The sequence below is a fragment of the Quercus robur genome, chromosome 4, assembly GCF_932294415.1.
Source record: "Quercus robur chromosome 4, dhQueRobu3.1, whole genome shotgun sequence".
Classification (NCBI taxonomy): Eukaryota; Viridiplantae; Streptophyta; class Magnoliopsida; order Fagales; family Fagaceae; genus Quercus; species Quercus robur.
In genome coordinates, this window is record NC_065537.1 from 6892451 (window position 1) to 6913184 (window position 20734).

General features: G+C 38.7%; 1 protein-coding gene across 1 annotated transcript; it reads left to right on the top strand.

Moving 5' to 3' along the window:
• Positions 1 to 14172: 14172 nt before the first annotated feature.
• Positions 14173 to 19959, top strand: LOC126720468 (peroxisomal 2,4-dienoyl-CoA reductase [(3E)-enoyl-CoA-producing]-like). The gene is made up of 5 exons (XM_050422969.1): positions 14173 to 14486; positions 15835 to 15994; positions 16637 to 16806; positions 16894 to 17116; positions 19555 to 19959. The coding sequence occupies exons 1-5, from the start codon at positions 14301 to 14303 to the stop codon at positions 19707 to 19709; spliced, it is 894 nt and encodes a 297-aa protein (XP_050278926.1). The 5' UTR covers positions 14173 to 14300; the 3' UTR covers positions 19710 to 19959.
• The last annotated feature ends 775 nt before the right edge of the window (positions 19960 to 20734 follow it).

A 20734-nucleotide genomic window follows, 5' to 3' on the forward strand; every position in this document is an offset into this window, starting at 1 on the left:
TCAACCAACTCTCTGGCCGCATTAATGTGGAGGTGATGCCTGAACAGTGATGAAGCAGCCTTACAGCTGCTAGTAGGAGGTTCCAGAAAGTGTTAGATGGGACAAAAAGAGATCCTCTGAATCCAACTTACACGTGTGTGGTGAAGATGATATGAAGATGGCAGTATATAACATGAAAGAAAGTATTAAGGAAGAGGATCAGAACATAAATAAAGGAAACAAAGAACACTCAGGAAAAAAGCTTAGAAACCAAAGAACTGTACTTGTTTCAAAGGAAAACCAATTGTTATATCGGTGCTAATCCATCTATAAACGTGAGGTTGAATCATTTTTCTTTTAAAAGTTGAACTAGTTCTTGAACATCCACACTCTACAAATTTTATTGTTTGGGCCTTTAACGTACGAACCCAATACCATTTTGGGATCGTTATAAATTGAGTCCTTACAATTGGCACCGTCTGTAGGAAGAGCTTGATTTAATTTAAAAGAACTCCGGTGCAACGTTTATGATAGAGGAAGCAAGTCCACATCACTACGCGGCGGGACCACATCAGGAAGATGCCAACCCACACCAGGCAGAGTCAAGGGGCTTCCAGCATGGTAATCCCCATCGGAGTCCCGAACGGAGAGAAGGCCGTGAGGGGAGTGTGTGCACAACTCATACCACCAAAAGTCACTTTCGTGGGAAGAGTCATGTCTCCCGTGCAAAGTATGACGGGAACTTGCAACGTGAGATTGTCGATTTGAAGAGAGAGTTGTGTCATGCCCGGCGAGAACGCTCCCCACCTTGCTCCAAACCATCATCCGAGGAGTCGGATGGAGCTAGTTACAAGCGGAGGTCAAGAACTCCACCCAGTGAGACTTTCTCCTATGAAGAGGACCATCGACATAGGCACAGAAACTCGCCTAGTAGGGGCTTGGGTAACAATGCCATGAACAAAGCATTGAGCCAAGTTTCCAAATCACCCTTCACGAGGAATATAGAAGATGCAGTTCTTCCTCGGCGATTCCACCAGCCTACGTTCACCCTGTATGATGGCCGGTCAGACCCAGTAGAACACGTTAGCCATTTTAGTCAGAAAATGGCTATCTACTCCAGGGATGAGGCCTTGATGTGCAAGGTTTTTCCATCAAGTTTGGGTCCGGTGGTGATGAGATGGTTCAACGGCTTAAGGGCCAATGCTATTGAGTCCTTCAAAAAGCTAACTCGGGCTTTTGGCGCTCGCTTTATCACATGCAGCAGGGTTCCTCGGCCTTTGGGATCCTTGCTGACTCTGTCCATGCGAGAGGGCGAGACTCTCAAAACTTATTCGGATAGGTACTGGGAAATGTTTAATGAAATAGAAGGAGAGCACGACGACATGGCCATAAGTACTTTCAAAGCTGGCCTCCCAGCCGATCATGATTTGAGGAAATCCCTGACGGGTAAACTTATTACCAGTGCACACCAGTTGATGGACAGGATTGATAAGTACAGAAGAGTAGAGGAGGATCAACTGTAAGGAAAAGGAAAGGTTAAGGAAATCCCTCAGGAGAGGAGGGATTTTAGGTCGGACCGTTATAACAGTAATCGACCTCGGAAAGACTTCGTCGGGCAGTCGGGTTCTGCGGACACCCAGGTGGTTAATGCAATGTTTTGGGAGCCGATGCAGCAGGTTTTGGAGAAGATAAAGAATGAACCCTTTTTCGATTGGCCGAACAAGATGGCGGGAGAGCCTAGAAAACGCAACCCGAACCTATATTGCCACTATCATCAGGATCATGGGCACACGACGAAAAATTGCAGGAATTTATGGGACCATTTGGAACAATTGGTCCGAGAAGAGAAATTAAAGCAACTCTTGCATCATTCTAGTGGAAGGGCAAGTCAAGCAAGCTCGGAGATGCGTGGGGATGCTTCTTCAAGGCTCCCCCTTAGTACGATCAACGATATCTTTACTGCCCCAGGGAGGACTGGCTCCTGCCCTTCCAGGGTACTGTCGGTGTACCGACCTCCGGCCGAGGATCATTGCCAAACGTCGAAAAGAGCCAGGGAGGACGTCCCCCTGATTCTGGGCTTTTCGGATGAGGACAAGATTAGGACCATACAGCCCCATGATGATGCTTTGGTGGTCACGCTGAGGATTGGTGGGTACGACGTCAAAAGGGTGATGGTAGATCAAGGTAGCGTTGTGGATATAATGTACCCAGATTTGTATAAGGGGCTAGGTCTGAAGTTAGAAGACTTAGCAACCTACAGCTCCCCTCTAGTGAGTTTTGAGGGAAGGATGGTCGCTCCGAAAGGACTAATCAAGCTACCTGTGCAAGCTGGAATGGATGTGGTGGAGGTGGACTTCATTGTCGTAGACGTTTTTTCTCATACACGGCTATTATGGGCAGACCTTGGCTTCATACCCTGGGAGCGGTCTAGTCTACCCTGCATCAGAAAGTGAAGTACCCATCTGGAGGCCAAGTATTAGAGATAGTAGGAAGCCAAGTGGCAGCTCAACAATGCTTGGTAGCGGCTATACAACATCGGCCAGAGGCAGAGACCTCGGCTACGGCCGATAATGAATTATAGCAATTAAAACCCCTAGTATTACCCTTAGATATGTTAGCTGACAAGGTAAAGTGTGAAGATTTGAAGAGGGTAACTGTTACTGATGATCCGGAAAAATTCTTCCAGGTTGGGGCTAAATTGCCTTTGCAAGAGAAGGAGAGGTTGCTGGAGTTTCTCCGAGCAAATGTAGACGTGTTTGCATGGAATTCGTATGAAGCCCCGAGTGTGGACCCGTATTTCATTTGTCATCGACTCAACGTGAATCCCGCCGTTATTCCCAAGAGACAGCCACCTTGGCGACCATCGAAAGAGCACGCCGAGGCTGTTAGGAGTGAGGTGGCCAAGCTCAAACAGGCTGGGGCTATCAAGGAAGTTTTTTTATCCTCAATGGTTGGCCAATACGGTGGTGGTAAAAAAGAAGACAGGAAAGTGGCGAGTGTGCGTGGACTTCACGGACCTCAATAAGGCTTGTCCCAAGGATCCATTTCCCATGCCGAAGATAGACCAATTGGTGGATGCAACCGTGGGTCATCCTAGGATGAGTTTCTTGGATGCCTTCCAAGATATCACCAAATACTGCTGGCCTTGGACGATCAGGAGAAGACTGCTTTTGTCACCCCTATTGGAAAATACCATTACAAAGTGATGCCCTTCGGTTTGAAAAACGCCGGATCTACCTACCAACAGATGATGACTAAAATGTTCGAACCACAACTTGGTAGAAGCATTGAAGTTTATATCGATGACATGGTTGTGAAGAGTAAAGTGGTATCCGAGCATGTGGAAGATCTCACAAATATCTTCGGGATACTGAGAAAACATAAGTTACGCTTGAATGCTTCAAAGTGCTCCTTTGGTGTAGGCTCCAGGAAGTTCTTGGGGTACATGGTGACTCATAGAGAAATTGAAGTGAACCCAGATCAGATTAAGGCCATTAACGATTTACAAGCACCTCGAAATCCAAAAGAAGTGCAGAAACTGACTGGAATGATGGCTGCTTTGAACCGATTTATTTCCAGATCAGTTGAGAGGTGTCGTCCCTTTTTCCGTCTACTGCATAAGTGGCAAGGATTTGAATGGACCGAGGAGTCTGTTGTGGCGTTCCAACAGCTGAAGGAGTACCTGTCCAGGCCGCCTATCATGTCTAGTCTTGAGGTGGATGAGGTATTGTTTGCTTATCTGGCAGTTGCCCCTCAGGCAGTTAGTTTTGTCTTAATACGAGAGGACAGTGGCGTCCAAAGGCCAGTTTACTATGTAAGCAAGTCCCTTCATGAGGCCAAGGTGAGATACTTATCATTGGAAAAGGCCATCTTGGCGGTGGTCCATACAACACGCAAACTTCCGCATTACTTTCAGGCCCATACTGTGGTTATCTTGACACAGTTACCTCTCAAGTCCATACTAAGAAGTGCAGACTACACCGGAAGAATTGCAAAGTGGGGCACAATTCTAGGTGCTTTCGATATCATGTATATGCCTCGCACCTCTGTGAAAGGCCAAGTCCTTGCCGATCTGGTAGCCGAGTTCGCCGAGTGCCCAGAAGAAGTTAATATGAAGCAAGACAACATGGATGAAAAATCGATTGGCCTAATATCCACACAAGGCAGATCCTCCTGGAGGGTATATGTGGACGGAGCAGCAAACCAACGGGGGGCCGGATTGGGGTTAGTTTTAATATCCCCTGAAGAGATCATCGTTGAGAAGTCCTTGAGGTTGGGATTCTCGGCTACTAATAACGAAGCAAAGTATGAAACTTTGTTGATGGGAATGAGTATGGTCAGGAAAATGAGCGGAAAGATAGTAGAATTATTCTCGGATTCAAGATTGGTAGTCGGTCAAGTGAAGGGAGAGCTGGAGGCCCGAGATCCAAGAATGTAGGGGTATTTGAGCCAAGTTAGGCGTATGCAAATGAAGTTTGAGTCTTTCGACTTATCGCATATCCCCCGAGGTGAAAATACTCACGCCGATTCCTTGGCAACCCTTGCCACCTCCACGGTACGAAATTTTCCTCGGCTAATCATCGTTGAAGATTTGCATACCCCCACCTCACCAGAAAATGACGTTTGCCAAGTTTATCAAGCCAATCTAGCGCCGAGCTAGATGGATCCCATATTGAAATTCCTTGAAAGTGACATCCTGCCCAAAGAGAAAGTAGAAGCTGAAAAAATACGGAGGAAAGCTCCTCGATTTTGGTTATCTGAGGACAAAAAGTTATACAAACGGTCCTTCTCTGGGCCGTACCTGCTCTGTGTACATCCTGAGACGTCAAAGTTAATCCTAGAAAAGCTGCATGAAGGCATTTGCGGAAGTCATACAGGGGGAAGGTCCCTATCACACCGGGCCATCACACTAGGATATTGGTGGCCAAACATGCAGAAGGAAGTGCATGAGTATGTTAGAAAATGTGACCAGTGCCAAAGATTCGCTCCAAACTTTCACCAGCCAGGAGGAACTCTTAACCCTCTCTCCAGCCCTTGGCCTTTGGTCAATGGAGGCTGGACATTGTCGGCCCTTTTCCTAAAACCTTAGGAAACAAAAAGTATCTGTTGGTCGGTATAGATTACTTCACTAAATGGGTCGAAGCTGAACCCTTGACTAACATCAGAGATGTAGATGTTAAGAAGTTTATTTGGAGGAATATTGTCATGCGATTTGGAACTTCCCGCACTTTTGTCTCGGATAACGGACTTTAATTTGATAGCAAGGCCTTTAGGCAATATTGTTCAGACTTGGGTATAAGAAACAGATATTCTACCCCAGCTTATCTTCATGGGAATGGGCAAGCTGAAACTGTTAACAAAGTAATAGTCAATGGACTTAAGAAGAGGCTGGATGATGCAAAAGGAAAATGGGTAGAGGAATTGCCACATGTTCTCTGGACCTATCGAACAACGCCCCGACGTTCAACGGGGGAGACTCCCTTTTCCATGACCTATGGAGCCGAGGTCGTCATCCCTCTGGAAACTGGATTCCCAACGTTAAGGACCAATACATTTTCCTCGAACAGTAACAATGGGATGTTGGAAAAAAGCTTAGACTTGATCGAAGAACGAAGGGAGAGTGCAATGGTCCAATTGGCTTACTACCAGCATAAACTCAAGCAAGGCTATGATAGTAATGTGAAGCTGAGGCCGCTAGCCGTGGGAGATCTGGTGTTGAGGAAAGTTCTGGGGACCACCAAGAATCCAGCTTGGGGAAAATTGGGGCCTAATTGGGAAGGGCCTTATCGGATTACTTCAGTAGTCGGAATAGGGGCCTATTATCTGGAAGACCTAGATGAAAAAGCTGTACTTCATCCTTGGAATGTAAATAATCTCAAGAGGTATTATTATTAATAGAAGTAGTCCAGTTTGAGTTTTTCTTTTAGTTTATGTTAACCATGCATCTTGTGCTCCCACACTCTATGATATGAGTTGAAGTGTTAAACAGAAACTAAGTTATGTCAGGTCCTCGGATCACAAACTTGGTGGAAATTAATACCCTATGATATGAATTGAAGTGTTAAACAGAAACTGAGTCATGTCAGGTCCTCGGATCACAAACTTGGTGGAAATTAATACCCTATGATATGAATTGAAGTGTTAAACAGAAACTAAGTTATGTCAAGTCCTCGGATCACAAACTTAGTGGAAATTAACACCCTATGCTATGTGTTGAAGTGTTAAACAGAAACTAAGTTATGTCAGGTCCTCGGATCACAAACTTAGTGGAAATTAACACCCTATGCTATGTGTTGAAGTGTTAAACAAAAACTAAGTTATGTCAGGTCCTCGGATCACAAACTTAGTGGAAATTAATACCCTATGGTGTGTACTGAAGTGTTAAACAGAAACTAAGTTATGTCAGGTCCTCGGATCACAAACTTAGTGGAAATTAATGCCCTACAATATCTACTGAAGTCTTAAATAGGAATCTATGAATATCATCTAAATGTACAATTGAAGTATTGAAGACCCAACTTCATTCAACCTTTGAACTTTCCATCAAGTTTCAATTAGCTAGGAAGAATACGTATGTATCTAAAATGTCTCCCTGAGACTTTGGAGTATTAATGCTTATCACCCATTTTTAATTGCCAATTAGTGATATTTATAAGTAATACTTCCCTATGTAAACAAAAGATAGTCAAAATGAATCCATCCAAATTACAATAACACGGTGAACAAGTACAAAAATAACGTAAAGAAGCAATAGCAATAAGCAAGTAAAACATAAGAATCCTTACAAAACTTCTAGTCAGATTACAAAACAAGTCCTATTTTTTCAATCTAATTTGCATCTTGGGAGCTTGGCTAGCTAGTTTGTCCGCCTCCGAGTGGGTGATTTCCTCTTTCTCCTTAGAAGCTCTCCCAGCTGGCAAGACCGTAGAGGCCAAATCCTGTTGAAAACTTTGGGAGGCCACCTCTGCTTCAGAAGCAGTTGCAGTCTTGTCCGAGGAAGCCTCTAGAGGGGTAATACTCCCTTTAGCTGGTTCTGGTTGGCCAGGAGGAGGAAGACTTGGAGGCAAAACCTCCTCGTTGGGATTAACGGGTGAGGGAGTGGCTTCAGCCTGATGGGTTGGAGGAGCTGAGGGGCAGATTGCCTCAGGATAGAATACCCTCTCTAGCCTCCTTAACTCATAGGAAGCCTCAACCCCAGCTCGGTTAAGGGCCTCATCCCAAGTTTTGGCACAGTAGATGCGGCACACCATTGGAACCTCGACTCTCAAAGCCTCCTCAGTTTCAGCTATACCGACCTCATAGCCTCTCTGCTCAACTTCATTCATTGCCTGTTCGGCCTCGGCCTTTACTTTCTTGGCTTCCTCCCTGAACTTTTCAGCTTGCCCCCTCAGCTTTTGGGTTTCCTCCAAGTGTTTCTTAAGGGCTACAGCCTGTTCTCGAGCCTTCTTCAGTTCGGCATTCACCTCACGCAAGCGGTTCCCCTGATCCTCATCCTGCTTTTGATAGCCTTCTAGGGCCGACTCAGCGCTCTTGCGAGCTTGCTCCTCAGCAAGTAACTTTTTCTTCGCATTGGCCAAGTCCTTTTCAGATTGGGACAAAGTCAGTATAGCTGTTGCCCGTTTCTTCCTTTCATCATCTAACTGATTAAAGCAGATATTGAACATCTCATCCAGCTTGAAAGTATTTTAGATAATCTGTAGGGAAGAGGTTAACACTATAGTCAGTAAAAAGTACATATTAGCAAGTAATGATCACAAAAAGAATAAAGAAAAAAGAAAAGAGTCAGCTTCTTACCATGCCTAAGTATCTTTTATTGTTGAGGATGAGTTCATTCTTCCTCACATTCTTTATTTCGGCCATATCTCTGGGGAGCAACAAGGCCTCCTCTATGGCCGAGGCTATGTGGCACCCTACGCCGCCGTTGAAATCCCTAATAAATGCATCATCTCGTAGGGGCTCCCCGCCGTGCATAGGTGCTGGCAATCATGCTTGTGGCTCAGGAAGTTGGGTATCAGACCTTTCCTGACCTCGCGGAGCTTGGTGTCTGATTTTTTGCTGCTTTGCAACTCGTTGGGCATCCTCTTTGCGAGTAGGGCGAGACCTGCCAACGTCTACCACCTCCTTACCCTTCTACTCCCTGCGCCTTTTTAACTCGGCAGCATCAGGACGGGCTGGCTGGGGAGGTTGATGAGAAGGCTGGTGAGGAGCAGGAGGAGGAGACCTAGTGGGAAGAGATGGAGTCTGGGATTGTGTTGGTTTTGCCGGTGCACTCTTCCCGGGCTGACCTTCCATCAACTCCATCAAACTTCTTTGGGGCTTCCTTTGTATCCCCATCTCAATAGGATCTTCTTCGAAGCGTATGAATTGATCAAAAATCCCAAAGTCGTCCGAGGAGTCAAAAAGTTCTACAACTTCTTCCTCTTTTTCTTCCTCTTCCTCTCTCTCTTCTACTTCCTCTTCTCTGAGGGTAAGTTGGGATGAAGAGGCTCCTGCCGAGACGTCAGTCACGAAAAGGGGTTCGGTATAGGATGTATCTTGGGGAAATGGAATACCCTCTGGAACAATGAACCCCTTGAAGGCAATATTGATACGGTGAAGCCGAGGATCACGAGCTCTGATCACGCACTTAGGTGCCTGGAAAGCAAATGATAGGGGGGTATAGTCGAGGATCAAATGTGCTGCCTGGAGTTGGCCGTCAGCTTCGTTCACGTATATCTCAGCTTTCAATACCTTATCCAAGCTCGCCTGATTGACTAACCTAAGGTTGGGTTTTGTGTAACGTCTATCTGTAAAACCATTGAATTGGAGTGAAGCGTTGTTAGAGATAGGAATACCAAGACTCAAAATTAAAAAAAAAAAATGTACATGTAAACCAAATGTTATAAGTATATGACTACATTTCCACCTGGTACTCCTTCCACCATGGGGCATGGCAGACCATCGTGCCATTCCCCAGAGAAGATAAGGAAATCCTCCTTTAGGTTCTTGTTCGAGGTGGGAAGGCACTGAATCAGCCTCACCTCGGGATATCTCGACTTGAGATAATACCCCTACCCCTTCAAATGGTGGAGATTGTACACCCAATTCACGTCATGATGGGTCAATTTTAGATCCATCCTCTTGTTCAAAGCATTTATACTTCCTAGGACCCTAAACATATTTGGGGCACACTGGGTAGGGGATAACCTAAAGAACCTAAGGTAGCTCCTAATAATACTGCCCATGGGGATGGTCATCCCGCCTTCTATGAAGGCAATCATAGGAATAACCACTTCCCCTGATTGTCTAGCGACGGCCCATTCCCCTTGGGCTGCGTACCTCATACCCACCGTAGAGGGGATCCTATACTTAGAGCGAAAATTTCTGATACCTTCCTCGGACTCAACTAGACATCGAAACGTACTCTTCTTTTTCCCCATTTTTCTAAAGGATCTAGTAAAGAAATTAACGAGTTTAAGATAAAAGTGGTAACGATTTTGAGAAGACTTACAGGTTTGAAAGAGGGACCTCAGACAAGATTTGATTATTTGTAGACGCCAGGAAAACGACGAAAAATGAGAAAGGCAGGTTCAGTGTATGAGCTCTAGAACTGTGTGATCACTGAAGGTAAGAAAGAAAATTGATTTGAGAACGCCCTTATAGTCGTGTAGAAATTATGAGCGGTAAAATTCCCGCTGCTTGCAAAACGAGATAGTCCCCCTACCGTTTGATTTACATCTCACCGTTAAACGTGGGAGACAAGGGCGTTGCCAAAATTTAATGCTGTCAAGATCAGGATGCTGAAGCATCAGAAGCATGCCCCAAAACATGAATGGGTATGGGCTTATGACATCAAAATCCATCTTTTCTCCCGAGGAGTCGAAAAGCAAGATTTTGAGGGGTTATTATGGGGGCTGGTTAGTCACTAAAATTATTAAAGTCAAGTTAATTAAGCCTGTGGCCCATCCGAGGACGTAAAGCTGTCCGAGGAGGTCTATATCAGGTTGTGGTGGTAACCAAATAAAAGGAAGAGTAAATATCACGAAAGGTGAGTTCAGTATTCGTCCGATGACAAAATCCTTCTTGGCAGTCTGAGTCCAAGGACGACCAGAACGCCACCTTGTTACAAATGTACTTCGGAGCTACGTCACCACTAGAAGTGGGATAAGGGACCAAGGGCAAGAAAGAGAAGACCAACAAATATCTATAACAACAGCTGCCTTCGCATTAATTGCCTCTTAACCAACTCTTTGGCTGCATTAATGTGGAGGTGATGCCTGAACAGTGATGAAGCAGCCTTACAGCTGCTAGTAGGAGGTTCCAGAAGGTGTTAGATGGGACAAAAAGAGATCCCCTGAACCCAACTTACACGTGTGTGGTGAAGATGATATAAAGAGGGCAGTATATAACATGAAAGAAAGCATTAAGGAAGAGGATCGGAACATAAACAAAGGAAATAGAGAACACTCAGGAAAAAATCTTAGAAACCAAAGAACTGTACTTATTTCAAAGGAAAACCAATTGTTATATCGGTGCTAATCCATCTATAAACATGAGGTTGAATCGTTTTTCTTTTAAAAGTTGAACTAGTTCTTAAACACCCACACTCTACAAATTTTATTGTTTGGACCTTTAACGTACGAACCCAATACTAATTTGGGATCGTTACAAATTGAGTCCTTACAGTTATTATTAGCTAATATTGGTGAGAAAAAAATAATTTTTTTAGAAAGAGAAAAACATAATTTTAATAGCACGTTAAAATTAAAATCAGTATCAATTTTTATCACAATATTTTCACAATACTTTCACAATAAATCTTAAGTGGTAGGTTATTATTAACTAATATTGGTGAGAAAAAAAAAATTTCACAATATTGATTTAAGTATGAAATAAACTCCCTTATATATACACTGTCCTTTTTGGTAATTTACCTTTCAAACTGCCACTTTTATAAGTGCTAACCAAACACTCAGCTTTTTCAAAAAGTACTTTTTAACAGCTTTTACCAAACACTCAGTTTTTTGAAAAAACACTTTTTCATTATGCACTTTTTGAAAACTCAACTTTTTCATTATGCATTTTTTTAAAAAGCTGAACCAAACTCACCCTATATGTGTTTATGTTTATATATATAAACATACATAAACATACACACATACATAAACATGCATAAACATAAATAAATATAAACATAAACACACATGCACATACACATACACACACATAAACATACACATACACATACACATACACATACACATACACACTCATACACGCATACATAAACATACATGAACATAAATATAAACACACATGCACACACATAAACATACACATATACATACACATACACATACATAAACATACATACACATACACATACACATACATTTTTAGTTTTAGCCTTAGGCTCCAAAATGTTTAAGGCCGTCCTTGATGATACCAACTTCGCAAATTCAGTGTCTGAAATTACAACTGGTACACTATGTAACTTGGCCTTTTCTTTTTCAATTTTCGCGGGAACCAAACGGGAATTGAAGAAAGTTGATGAGAGAGCTCACCTTGGTAAGTTGGGTATAGAGGCCACGAGTTTCAGAGACTAGGGTTTTTGAGGAGAGAGATTGGGGTTTTACTTAAGAGAGAAAGAGATTTGAAGGCGGTGGATTCTGGGTCGTTAAACTCGTGATTCGACCCGATTTAATAATTTATATTTTTCTTCTATTTTCTTTTTCTTTTTTTACCAGATTTTTTTTCTATTTCTATTTAATAATTTATATATGTATATCATATTAAATTAAATATAATGAAATTTCAGTTTTATATGCTTTAGTTTATGTCACCTAAACTATTAGGCATTACATTTATTTATTTATTTATTATATTTTACATTTTTAAAAGAAAAATGCATCCACAACATATTCATAATAATTTTACAACAAATATTAGGTGACAAATTGTTACTAGTAATGTAATAAAATTTTACATAAGATATTTATGCCTTATGACTAGTATCAACATTACATATCATCCTTTTTTCTTTTTCTTTTTTCCTTTTTTGGGTAAAATTTTAGAAAAACTTCTATATCATCTTCTTATTACAATGCGATTCATATTTTTTTAATTATTAAAATTTTTATGAGTTTTTAAATTTTTTTATAAAAAAGAATAGGTATGCCTCATATTTTTTTTATTACATATGTGTTACAAAAAGTTAAAAGTTAGATTATTTTATAATATAATAAAAACTAAGACAAATATCATAAGTGAAACTTTTTTAAATAAATCCCGAATACACTTGATATGCCTCATTTGTTCTATTAAATTAATAAAAATCTATATAGAAATTTTATTGATAAAAAATGTTACTTATATTTCTTTTTTTCCCCTCTTTCGCCTTTTTCTGCAATATTTCACATAAACATAATTAGTAAATTAAAAAAAAAAAATTAATGACATAAGTTTTTTTTTTACTACCTGTATGACATGATTTTCCTACTTCAAGGATAAAGTCCCTCCTCTTTTTTGTCTAATTATGACGAGGAGGAAAAAAAAATCACAGTTGGATAATAGACTAGACCCAACACTACAAAAACTTTGGGAGTTGAAATTAAATTAAATTACAATTAAAATAGTACAGTGTTAGACTCATGTAATTAGAAGTAATACTATTTACAACTTATTACCTAAATATTTTGAAAAAAAAAAAGTTTTCATCCATATATTTTTCTAAAAGGGTGTTTGGTTCGCCTAATATTGCGAACATTCAGATAGCATTTATAGGAATGTGGGATAGAGTTTTACATTAAAGATTTTTTTTTTCCTTTGTGGTTTTGGTTTGTAATTTAACAATAAATTTTCACTTTTTTTTTTCTTGTAACTACTTAAATGACATGATTTCCCTACAACAAAGATAAAGGTGCTTCCTTTTCGGCTGACAGTGGGGAGCAAGAAAAAGTGAAAAACCATGATTTGATCATAGACTAAACTCAAAACATATTGAAATTCGAGTGTGAGTTTTTTTGTCAAAATGAAATGTTCTTACAATAAAATAAAATAAATTTTTTTATGTCAATATATATACAAACATATGGATGTAATAGAATTTTAATTTATAGCATCCACCTTATGATGATTGTTTTTTATCATTAGACTAAGATACCAATCAATTTATGGTGTAGGTAGGGGGTTAGAATCTCATATCTTTTATTCGATGACAAAAATCTTTACCAGTTGAGTTAACTATAACCTATTACAATAAAAATAGTGGTAGTGGTGTGTTTATGTGAAATTGATGTTATATCATTTCTTACCTTAATTTCTTGAAGAAAAAAATAAATTTTTTTTTTTTCATTTACTATAGGATTGCTCTAAAGAAGGTTTTGGTTTGCTAATAGCTTTATAACTATAGTTTTAAAAACCGGATCGGGATAAGCCAATTCAACCAAACACTTCTAATATTTTTAATTTTTAATATAAATATCCAATATTCAAATCTCCACTCCATTGTTTCTATCCAGCCATTAAAAAAAATTTCAATATTGGCTTGTATAGTTAGAACACTGGCAATAGTATAATAGAAAAAGAACCATATTTTAGCCAATCAAACCCAAAATTCACTCACATCAGGTCATGTAAAATGATGTAAAAATACATAATTGCTATAGTAACGATATAAATTTACACTTATACTATTCATTTTACATTTTTTTTAGTATGAAAAAAGTGAGCGAAAGATAATTGTATCCGTGTGAAAAAAGAAAAATTAAATAGAAATTTTAGCACTCATTCATGCCAATGCTCTTTTATACACAAACAACACCACGCAGTTTCACACGGGCGATAATTACAATAGGTTTTTTTTTTCTTTGTGATTTATAGCATTATTTTTGGAAGGTTGCATTGACATTTTAGTATTTTACAGATAAGATTTACTGTACTATTTCAGCTTACTTTTATTTAAGATATTTTTAGAAAAAAAAATTCAATTTTAACAAAATAAGCGGATCCCACTTAATATTGGTAATCACACTCTTGTAACTTAACACTTAGGTCTGTTTGAATACCACTTATTTTATTGAAACTGAAAACTTATTAAAAATATGTTGAATAAAAATAAAAATTAACTAAAATATTACAATAAAACCCATATATAATACCAAAAAAATGCAAGGCTGAACAGAAAAATAATTTTTATTTTTCATATTCAAACGGATGCTTTTATAGTTTCTGTCTTGCCTTTCCTTGGTTCCAAAAGTCTGACACGATTCCACAAACTTGTGGCCTTGTGACACTGACAAACGAAGCCAGACTCACCAACCATCAGAGAGAGAGAGAGAGAGATGGAGTCACCGTTCAAGGCAGAGGTATTGAAAGGGAAGGTGGCTCTGATAACAGGAGGTGGTTCTGGAATTGGGTTCGAGATTTCCACTCAGTTTGGTAAACATGGAGCTTCTATTGCTATCATGGGTCGACGCAAGGAAGTCCTCGATTTAGCTGTCTCAGCTCTTCATTCTCAAGGAATTCAGGTACTCTCTTCTATTTTCTCATCAAAGGTTTTTTCTTTTTCAAAATTTTCATCTGGGTTCTTTTAGTTCTTTGTTTTTTCCTCGTGGGGTTGTTTGTTTGCTGAAAAAATCGATCATATGAGGAAAAAAAAAGGTTTTTGACTCTTACCCCTTATTGAGTAGGAATTCAGGTTCATTTTGTATGTTTATCAGCTATATAGGATCTGTTTGGTTGATAAGAAAAGTTAGGAAAAGAAAAGGAAAATGAGTTTTTTGTTCCTTTTGCTAGATTTCCATCTTTTTTTTTTTTTTTTAATAAAATAATTTCTGCTTTTTGTTTGACACATCATGTTGAATGGTTTGCTTGGTCACCGAGGAAAGTGTCCAACTGTCCATGCTTTATTGTAATCATCAGTTTGCTTGGTAGGATAAATTGCATCCATGTGGTGATCTCCTATTTATTGCTTATTGTTCTTTAGAAACAGTGAGCTTATGCGATATAAACTGGTCTTTAAAATTGTTAAAATAATGAATTCAGTATGGGTATAACTTAAGTATGATACCTTAGATGTAGGCCTTCAGGTTCCCAATTAAATTTAAACACATAGTTTCATTGCCCCTAATTATCCTTGGAAAAGATAATACTTTTTGTATTTCATTGGTCAAGGCAACCGTGTGTTTGAATTTAGTTGGGGAAACTAATGCACAACACTTAAGATACTGTACCTAAAATTTATCTATTCACTATTTCCTAATAACTCAAAAGCTTTCATTACCAAAAAAGAAAAAAGAAGCAAAAAAACCTTAAGATTTCGAGACAATCAACAATTTATCATTATATCTATACATGTCTTCCTGAGTTCGAACTATGAACCCTGTACTCTCCACTCTACCTCCCATTTAAAGAATTTAAATCCCACGTACTGGGCCTCACTTATTAACATGTGAGGTGAAGTGTTAGAAAAATTTAAACATTTGGGACAATCAGTAGTTTATCATACACACTATTATTTAGTGATGTCAGTTCTTTCTTAGTTTGTTTTTAAACTGGGAAAGAAGAAAATGAAAACACGAGATGTGACGAATCAATTGGTTAAATTGAAATGGATGGTTCAGTCTGCTAAGGTCCCACCAAGTTTCTGGACAACCTAAACATGCAGTTCAACTAGATCTGCCAAAGGTCCATAACTATGTTCATTGGAAAAAACTGGTCGATTCCAATTAGTTGTTTCGTTTAAAGCAATGTTCATGGCTTTGATATATATATTTATATATATATATTTTGATAGGTAGGCATATTATGTAATTTAATAAAAAAATTAATTGATTGTATAGATCACAATCTTATACTTTTTTCTGTTTTATGGAGGCTGTTGGCTTTGAGGGGGATGTTCGGAAGCAGGAAGATGCAAAAAGAGTTGTAGAATCAACTTTCAAGCATTTTGGCAGGCTTGATATTCTTGTCAATGCTGCAGCTGGAAATTTTCTTGTGTCAGCAGAGGATTTGTCTCCTAATGGATTTCGAACAGGTTGTGTGTTGTATCTTGTGAAAATAATGGGTTTCTGTCTGATCTTTGTTTTCTTTATTAGGTGACTTCATTGTAGACACGTTCGTTAAATTTCTTCCTGTATCAAATTATGCAATTTTTTTATTATAAATGATTTAGAGCTAATTTCACCTTATCTATAAATGCTTAAATTTTGGAGTTTTTTTAATTTTATTTTATAGGAGGGTGTTTCTTTTCCTGGACTTTTTATTTTGCTGAATGACATGATAATTCATTTAGCTTGGGAGTTATTGAGGTCAAATTTGGTTATCTAGCTTGAATTGAGTCTTTCTAGATAACTTTATAGATTTATGTAGACGAATAACTCAAAAAAATATGATCCAGTGACTTTACTCTTAACTCCCAAAAAGAAGGATGACAATGAGGAAATTAATTCTGTTATTAAATAAAAATCATTGACCTGATACAAGTCATGGTTACTTGTGTTGCAGCGCATTGTGAGCTTATTTATTTATTTATTTATTTTTCCCTAAATCATTAAATAGTTTAGAAAAATGATTTGCTTTTTCTTTACATAGTAATTAACCCTTTAAACAACTTTTAAAGATAGGCTCTGTTGGGAGTTTTGGACAAGTTGTAATTGGTTATAACCTTTCCCTACAGTTATGGATATTGATTCTGTTGGTACCTTTACAATGTGCCACGAAGCACTTAAGTATCTTAAGAAAGGTGGACCAGGAAGGAGCTCATCTGGTGGTGGAACAATTTTGAACATTAGTGCTACTCTGCATTACACAGCTTCTTGGTATCAAATCCATGTATCTGCAGCCAAGGTTTGTCACATAAGTTTCTAAATGTTGCACATATCTGAATCTGGTGCTTAACTTTTCAAATCTCTCTCTCTCTCTCTCTCTCAACAGGCAGCTGTTGATGCCACTACAAGAAACTTGGCCCTGGAGTGGGGGACTGACTATGATATTAGAGTCAATGGGATTGCACCGGGCCCCATTAGTGATACTCCTGGAATGAGTAAACTTGCACCGGACGAGATCAATAGCAGATCTAAAGACTACATGCCTTTGTATAAACTAGGAGAGAAATGGGATATTGCTATGTCTGCTCTATACCTTGCTTCAGATGCAGGTCTGTAACCTTGCCCACTCATACATTTATATCTCTATTTTATTATATCGATATCATTATATCTTGAAGAATGTGGTAAATTTCGCTGGATAAGTCAATAGATAATTTATGGAGAACTATGATTGTTTCATGCATTATAGTCTGTGTATCATATAATAATGTGGCCTCCTTCCTCACCACCCACACCTCCTATCGGTTATCCTGATATTTAGAGCTTCAGAGTCTGTGCTTCTGCCTTGAGGTTATGGTTTCATTGTCACATTCAGTGATATTCTCCAATGTGTTAAAAATATGCAATTCCTATATTTTGCTCCTCAGACCATTACTCTAATTCTGACTTTTTAATAAGTATTCCTTTGATTCTGATTTATTGACTGCATAACAATTTGGAAGCATATATTTACTTTACCAAATAAATTCTTAATTTGCATGGCTTGTTTAAGATTTCCTCTTTTATATAAAATAAGATGACTGGACAAAGTTGTTAGAGCATTAGCATTGGAAAATGCTAATGCTATTCTATTTTACCATTCTAAAAACTAACTTTATCATTATACCATCTTATTTTACAATACCTTCACATCCCAAACTTCTATTTCTCTCTTTTACTTATTAAAATAATATATTTACAAAATAAAATAATATATATCAAAATTTTTTCTTTTCTCAATAAATTCAGAGCCAAACTTAGCAGCAGCAGCAGTAGCAAACGACGTCGCTCTTGAAAGTCGAGCTCAAGCACTTCATTTTGGCGATTCTCGATGACCCGATTGTCAGCCGGGTATTCGGCGAAGCGGGTTTTCGGAGCACCGATATTAAGCTCGCGATTATTCACCCGCCGATTTCGCGCTTCGCCCGAACCCGATGCCCGCCGGTTTTTCTCTGTAACTTGACCGACCTGGATTTGACACAACGACGTAGCAGTTTCGGGTTTCCGGGTATGGAAGACGAGAATTCGAGAAGAATTGCGGAGGTTTTGGTGGGAAAGAGCGGGAAGAGGAACCTGTTGTTGCTTGGGGTTTGTGCGATGGACGCGCTTCGGAGTTGAAGGCTTGGGGATTTGAAGGCTTTGGTCGAAGACAATGATGATTCGAGTGAGGGTGGTGGTGTGAGTTTTGTGGTGTCGAGGTTGAGCCAGTTGGTGGAGCTTCATGGTGAGAGGTTGTGGTTGATGGGTGCAACGGGGAGTTCTGAGACTTACTCCAAGTTTTTGCGGAAGTTTCCAAGTATTGAGAAAGATTGGGATTTGAAGCTCTTGTCCATCTGGGTTCGGCGATGGAGATTGGAGAGACAGAGATGAGGTTCGGTGATGATGGAGATTGGAAAGACAGAGATGAGAGATGAGAGACAGAGGAGAGAGAGTGAGATAAAATATTATTATTTTTTTACAATACTTGCTACAGTGCAATTCTATGTTTAGAATTGCACTGTAGCAGTATTGCAAAAAAATTTGCAATACTGCTGTTTAGCATTCACCAATGCAGATGGTTTTGGAGCTTAAAATTCTAAATTTTCCTTAGATATGGCATTAGCATTCTCCAATGCTAATGCTCTTAATGAAAGCAGATCACCCTGTTTGGCACGCTACCTCATTTTTAAGTGATATTGACCATGCAAAATGCCTGAAGTCCTGACTCAGTATTTTTCTTGGAAGGAACTCATATGAGTCATCATGCGCATCTGCATCGACATTTTAAAACAACTAGGCATATGTGACCAAAAAAAAAAGCACACAGTAGAATGGACAGTTAGACCGTCTCAAATAACTTATTTTAATGTGATGGTCTGCTGTTGGTATGGCATGCAGCTTGATCATTATTCATTGATGCTTTACATCTTGGTGGATCTTTATAGACTTTATTTAGTTTTGGGGCTCAAAAGAACGTCTACTGAACTTCATGTGAGTGTGAACTGATTTATGCTGGTTTTTTGGGCCCAAAAGTTTTTTGTTTTTAACTTCTAAACTGTTCTGAGTGAATGTAGCTTGACTACTTTGATAGCTAAAAAGCTTACATGGAGATCATGACCTGTCTTTAAAAGTATTGGTTTAGAATTGGTAAATTGTTCAATTATTGCTGTTTTACAGACTGGCCTGCATTACGAATTTTCTGAAATCAAGTTAGTATTTGTAATGATTGCTAAGAATGGAGAAGGCAGTAAATTTGATTTTTGATATTTTGATAGAACCAAATCTTTTGAAATTAAAAAAACTTTTGAAATTATGTGGTTATCGAAAACACCAATTATTAGTTTCTTTTACATTGCCCTTCAATGTAGTGAAGATCTCTGTGTATAGAATGAGAATTACCTCCAAATGACTGAATAAGTAGCAAGCTATTGAGATTTCTTATTATTTTCATCGTACTAGTTTTTATCATTATTTGCTATCCATTTTAGTTCTTTCTTGAATCACCTAATTATTTATATAATTTTTGAAGGTAAATTTATCAATGGAACCATTCTTATTGTTGATGGAGGACTCTGGCTGAGCCGGCCTCGCCATCTACCAAAGGAGGAAGTTAAGCAGCTTTCACGAGCAGTTGAAAAGAGGTCTAGAGATAAACCAATTGGAGTTCCAACTAGCAAGCTGTAATCCAACCGTATAAGAATATGGTCCCTTGTGGCCTTGTTGCCCCTTTACTTGGAAAAACTATAATGAATTACATTTTGAATATTTAGTGTCCATTGGATGCTTTGCAGAGTTTTGTAGTTCAATTGGTTGGCTTCTCTTAGTATGCCCATGGCATTCAGGGTTTAAATCCAACATCTCATGTTGTAACTATGGTTTTAAATACTGGTACGGTGAAAGAATCGGAAAATGGACTAATTACCGATTTTTTGGTTAGACCCGATGGTCAAACTAATGACGTCATAAATAATTTAATTATTATTTATTTAAATTGTATAAATAATTAATAATTTTTTAATATACTAAAACTAACCAACTAATAGTAATAAATATGTTTTCTTAAAAAACATACAAGTATATAACATCTTTTTATAGAATTCAACATAATAACATTACAAAACAATAATCCTTAACATAATAAACTTTCAACAAAACCAAATAAATAAGTTCATTAGTCATTACACTTACATTCAAATGGCAAATAGCAAATAAGTTCATTACATTCAAATAGCAAATACGTTTTAAATGAAGAACTAAATAAATAAGTCTGTTACATCCAAATAGCGGAGGGCAGAGCACAAAGGGCGAGACCGAGACCAAAGAAAAAAAAACCTAGACTTTAGAATCAAGTAATCAAAAATCAAAAGCAAAGGAAAAAATCCCAGACTTCAGAATCAGAATCAAAAATCAAAATAGCTGATGAAGCCACTGAAGCAAAGAGGGCGAGATCGAAAAAAAAAAAAAAAAAAAAAAAAAAAAAAAAAAAAAAAAAAAACCTAGAAGCAGATTGTGACCTATGACTGTGAGGATGAGAAGCAGATCAGAGGCCGTGAGGGTGAGAAGGAAAAAAAAAATTGAGAGATTCAGAGAAAGGCATGGCCGCGTGAGCTTGAGTGAGGTGAGACTCTCATCGTGAGAGTGAGATAGAGAGGCGTGAGAGTGAGATACAGAGATAGAGAGGCATGAGAGTCTGATGAGTGAATTAGGTG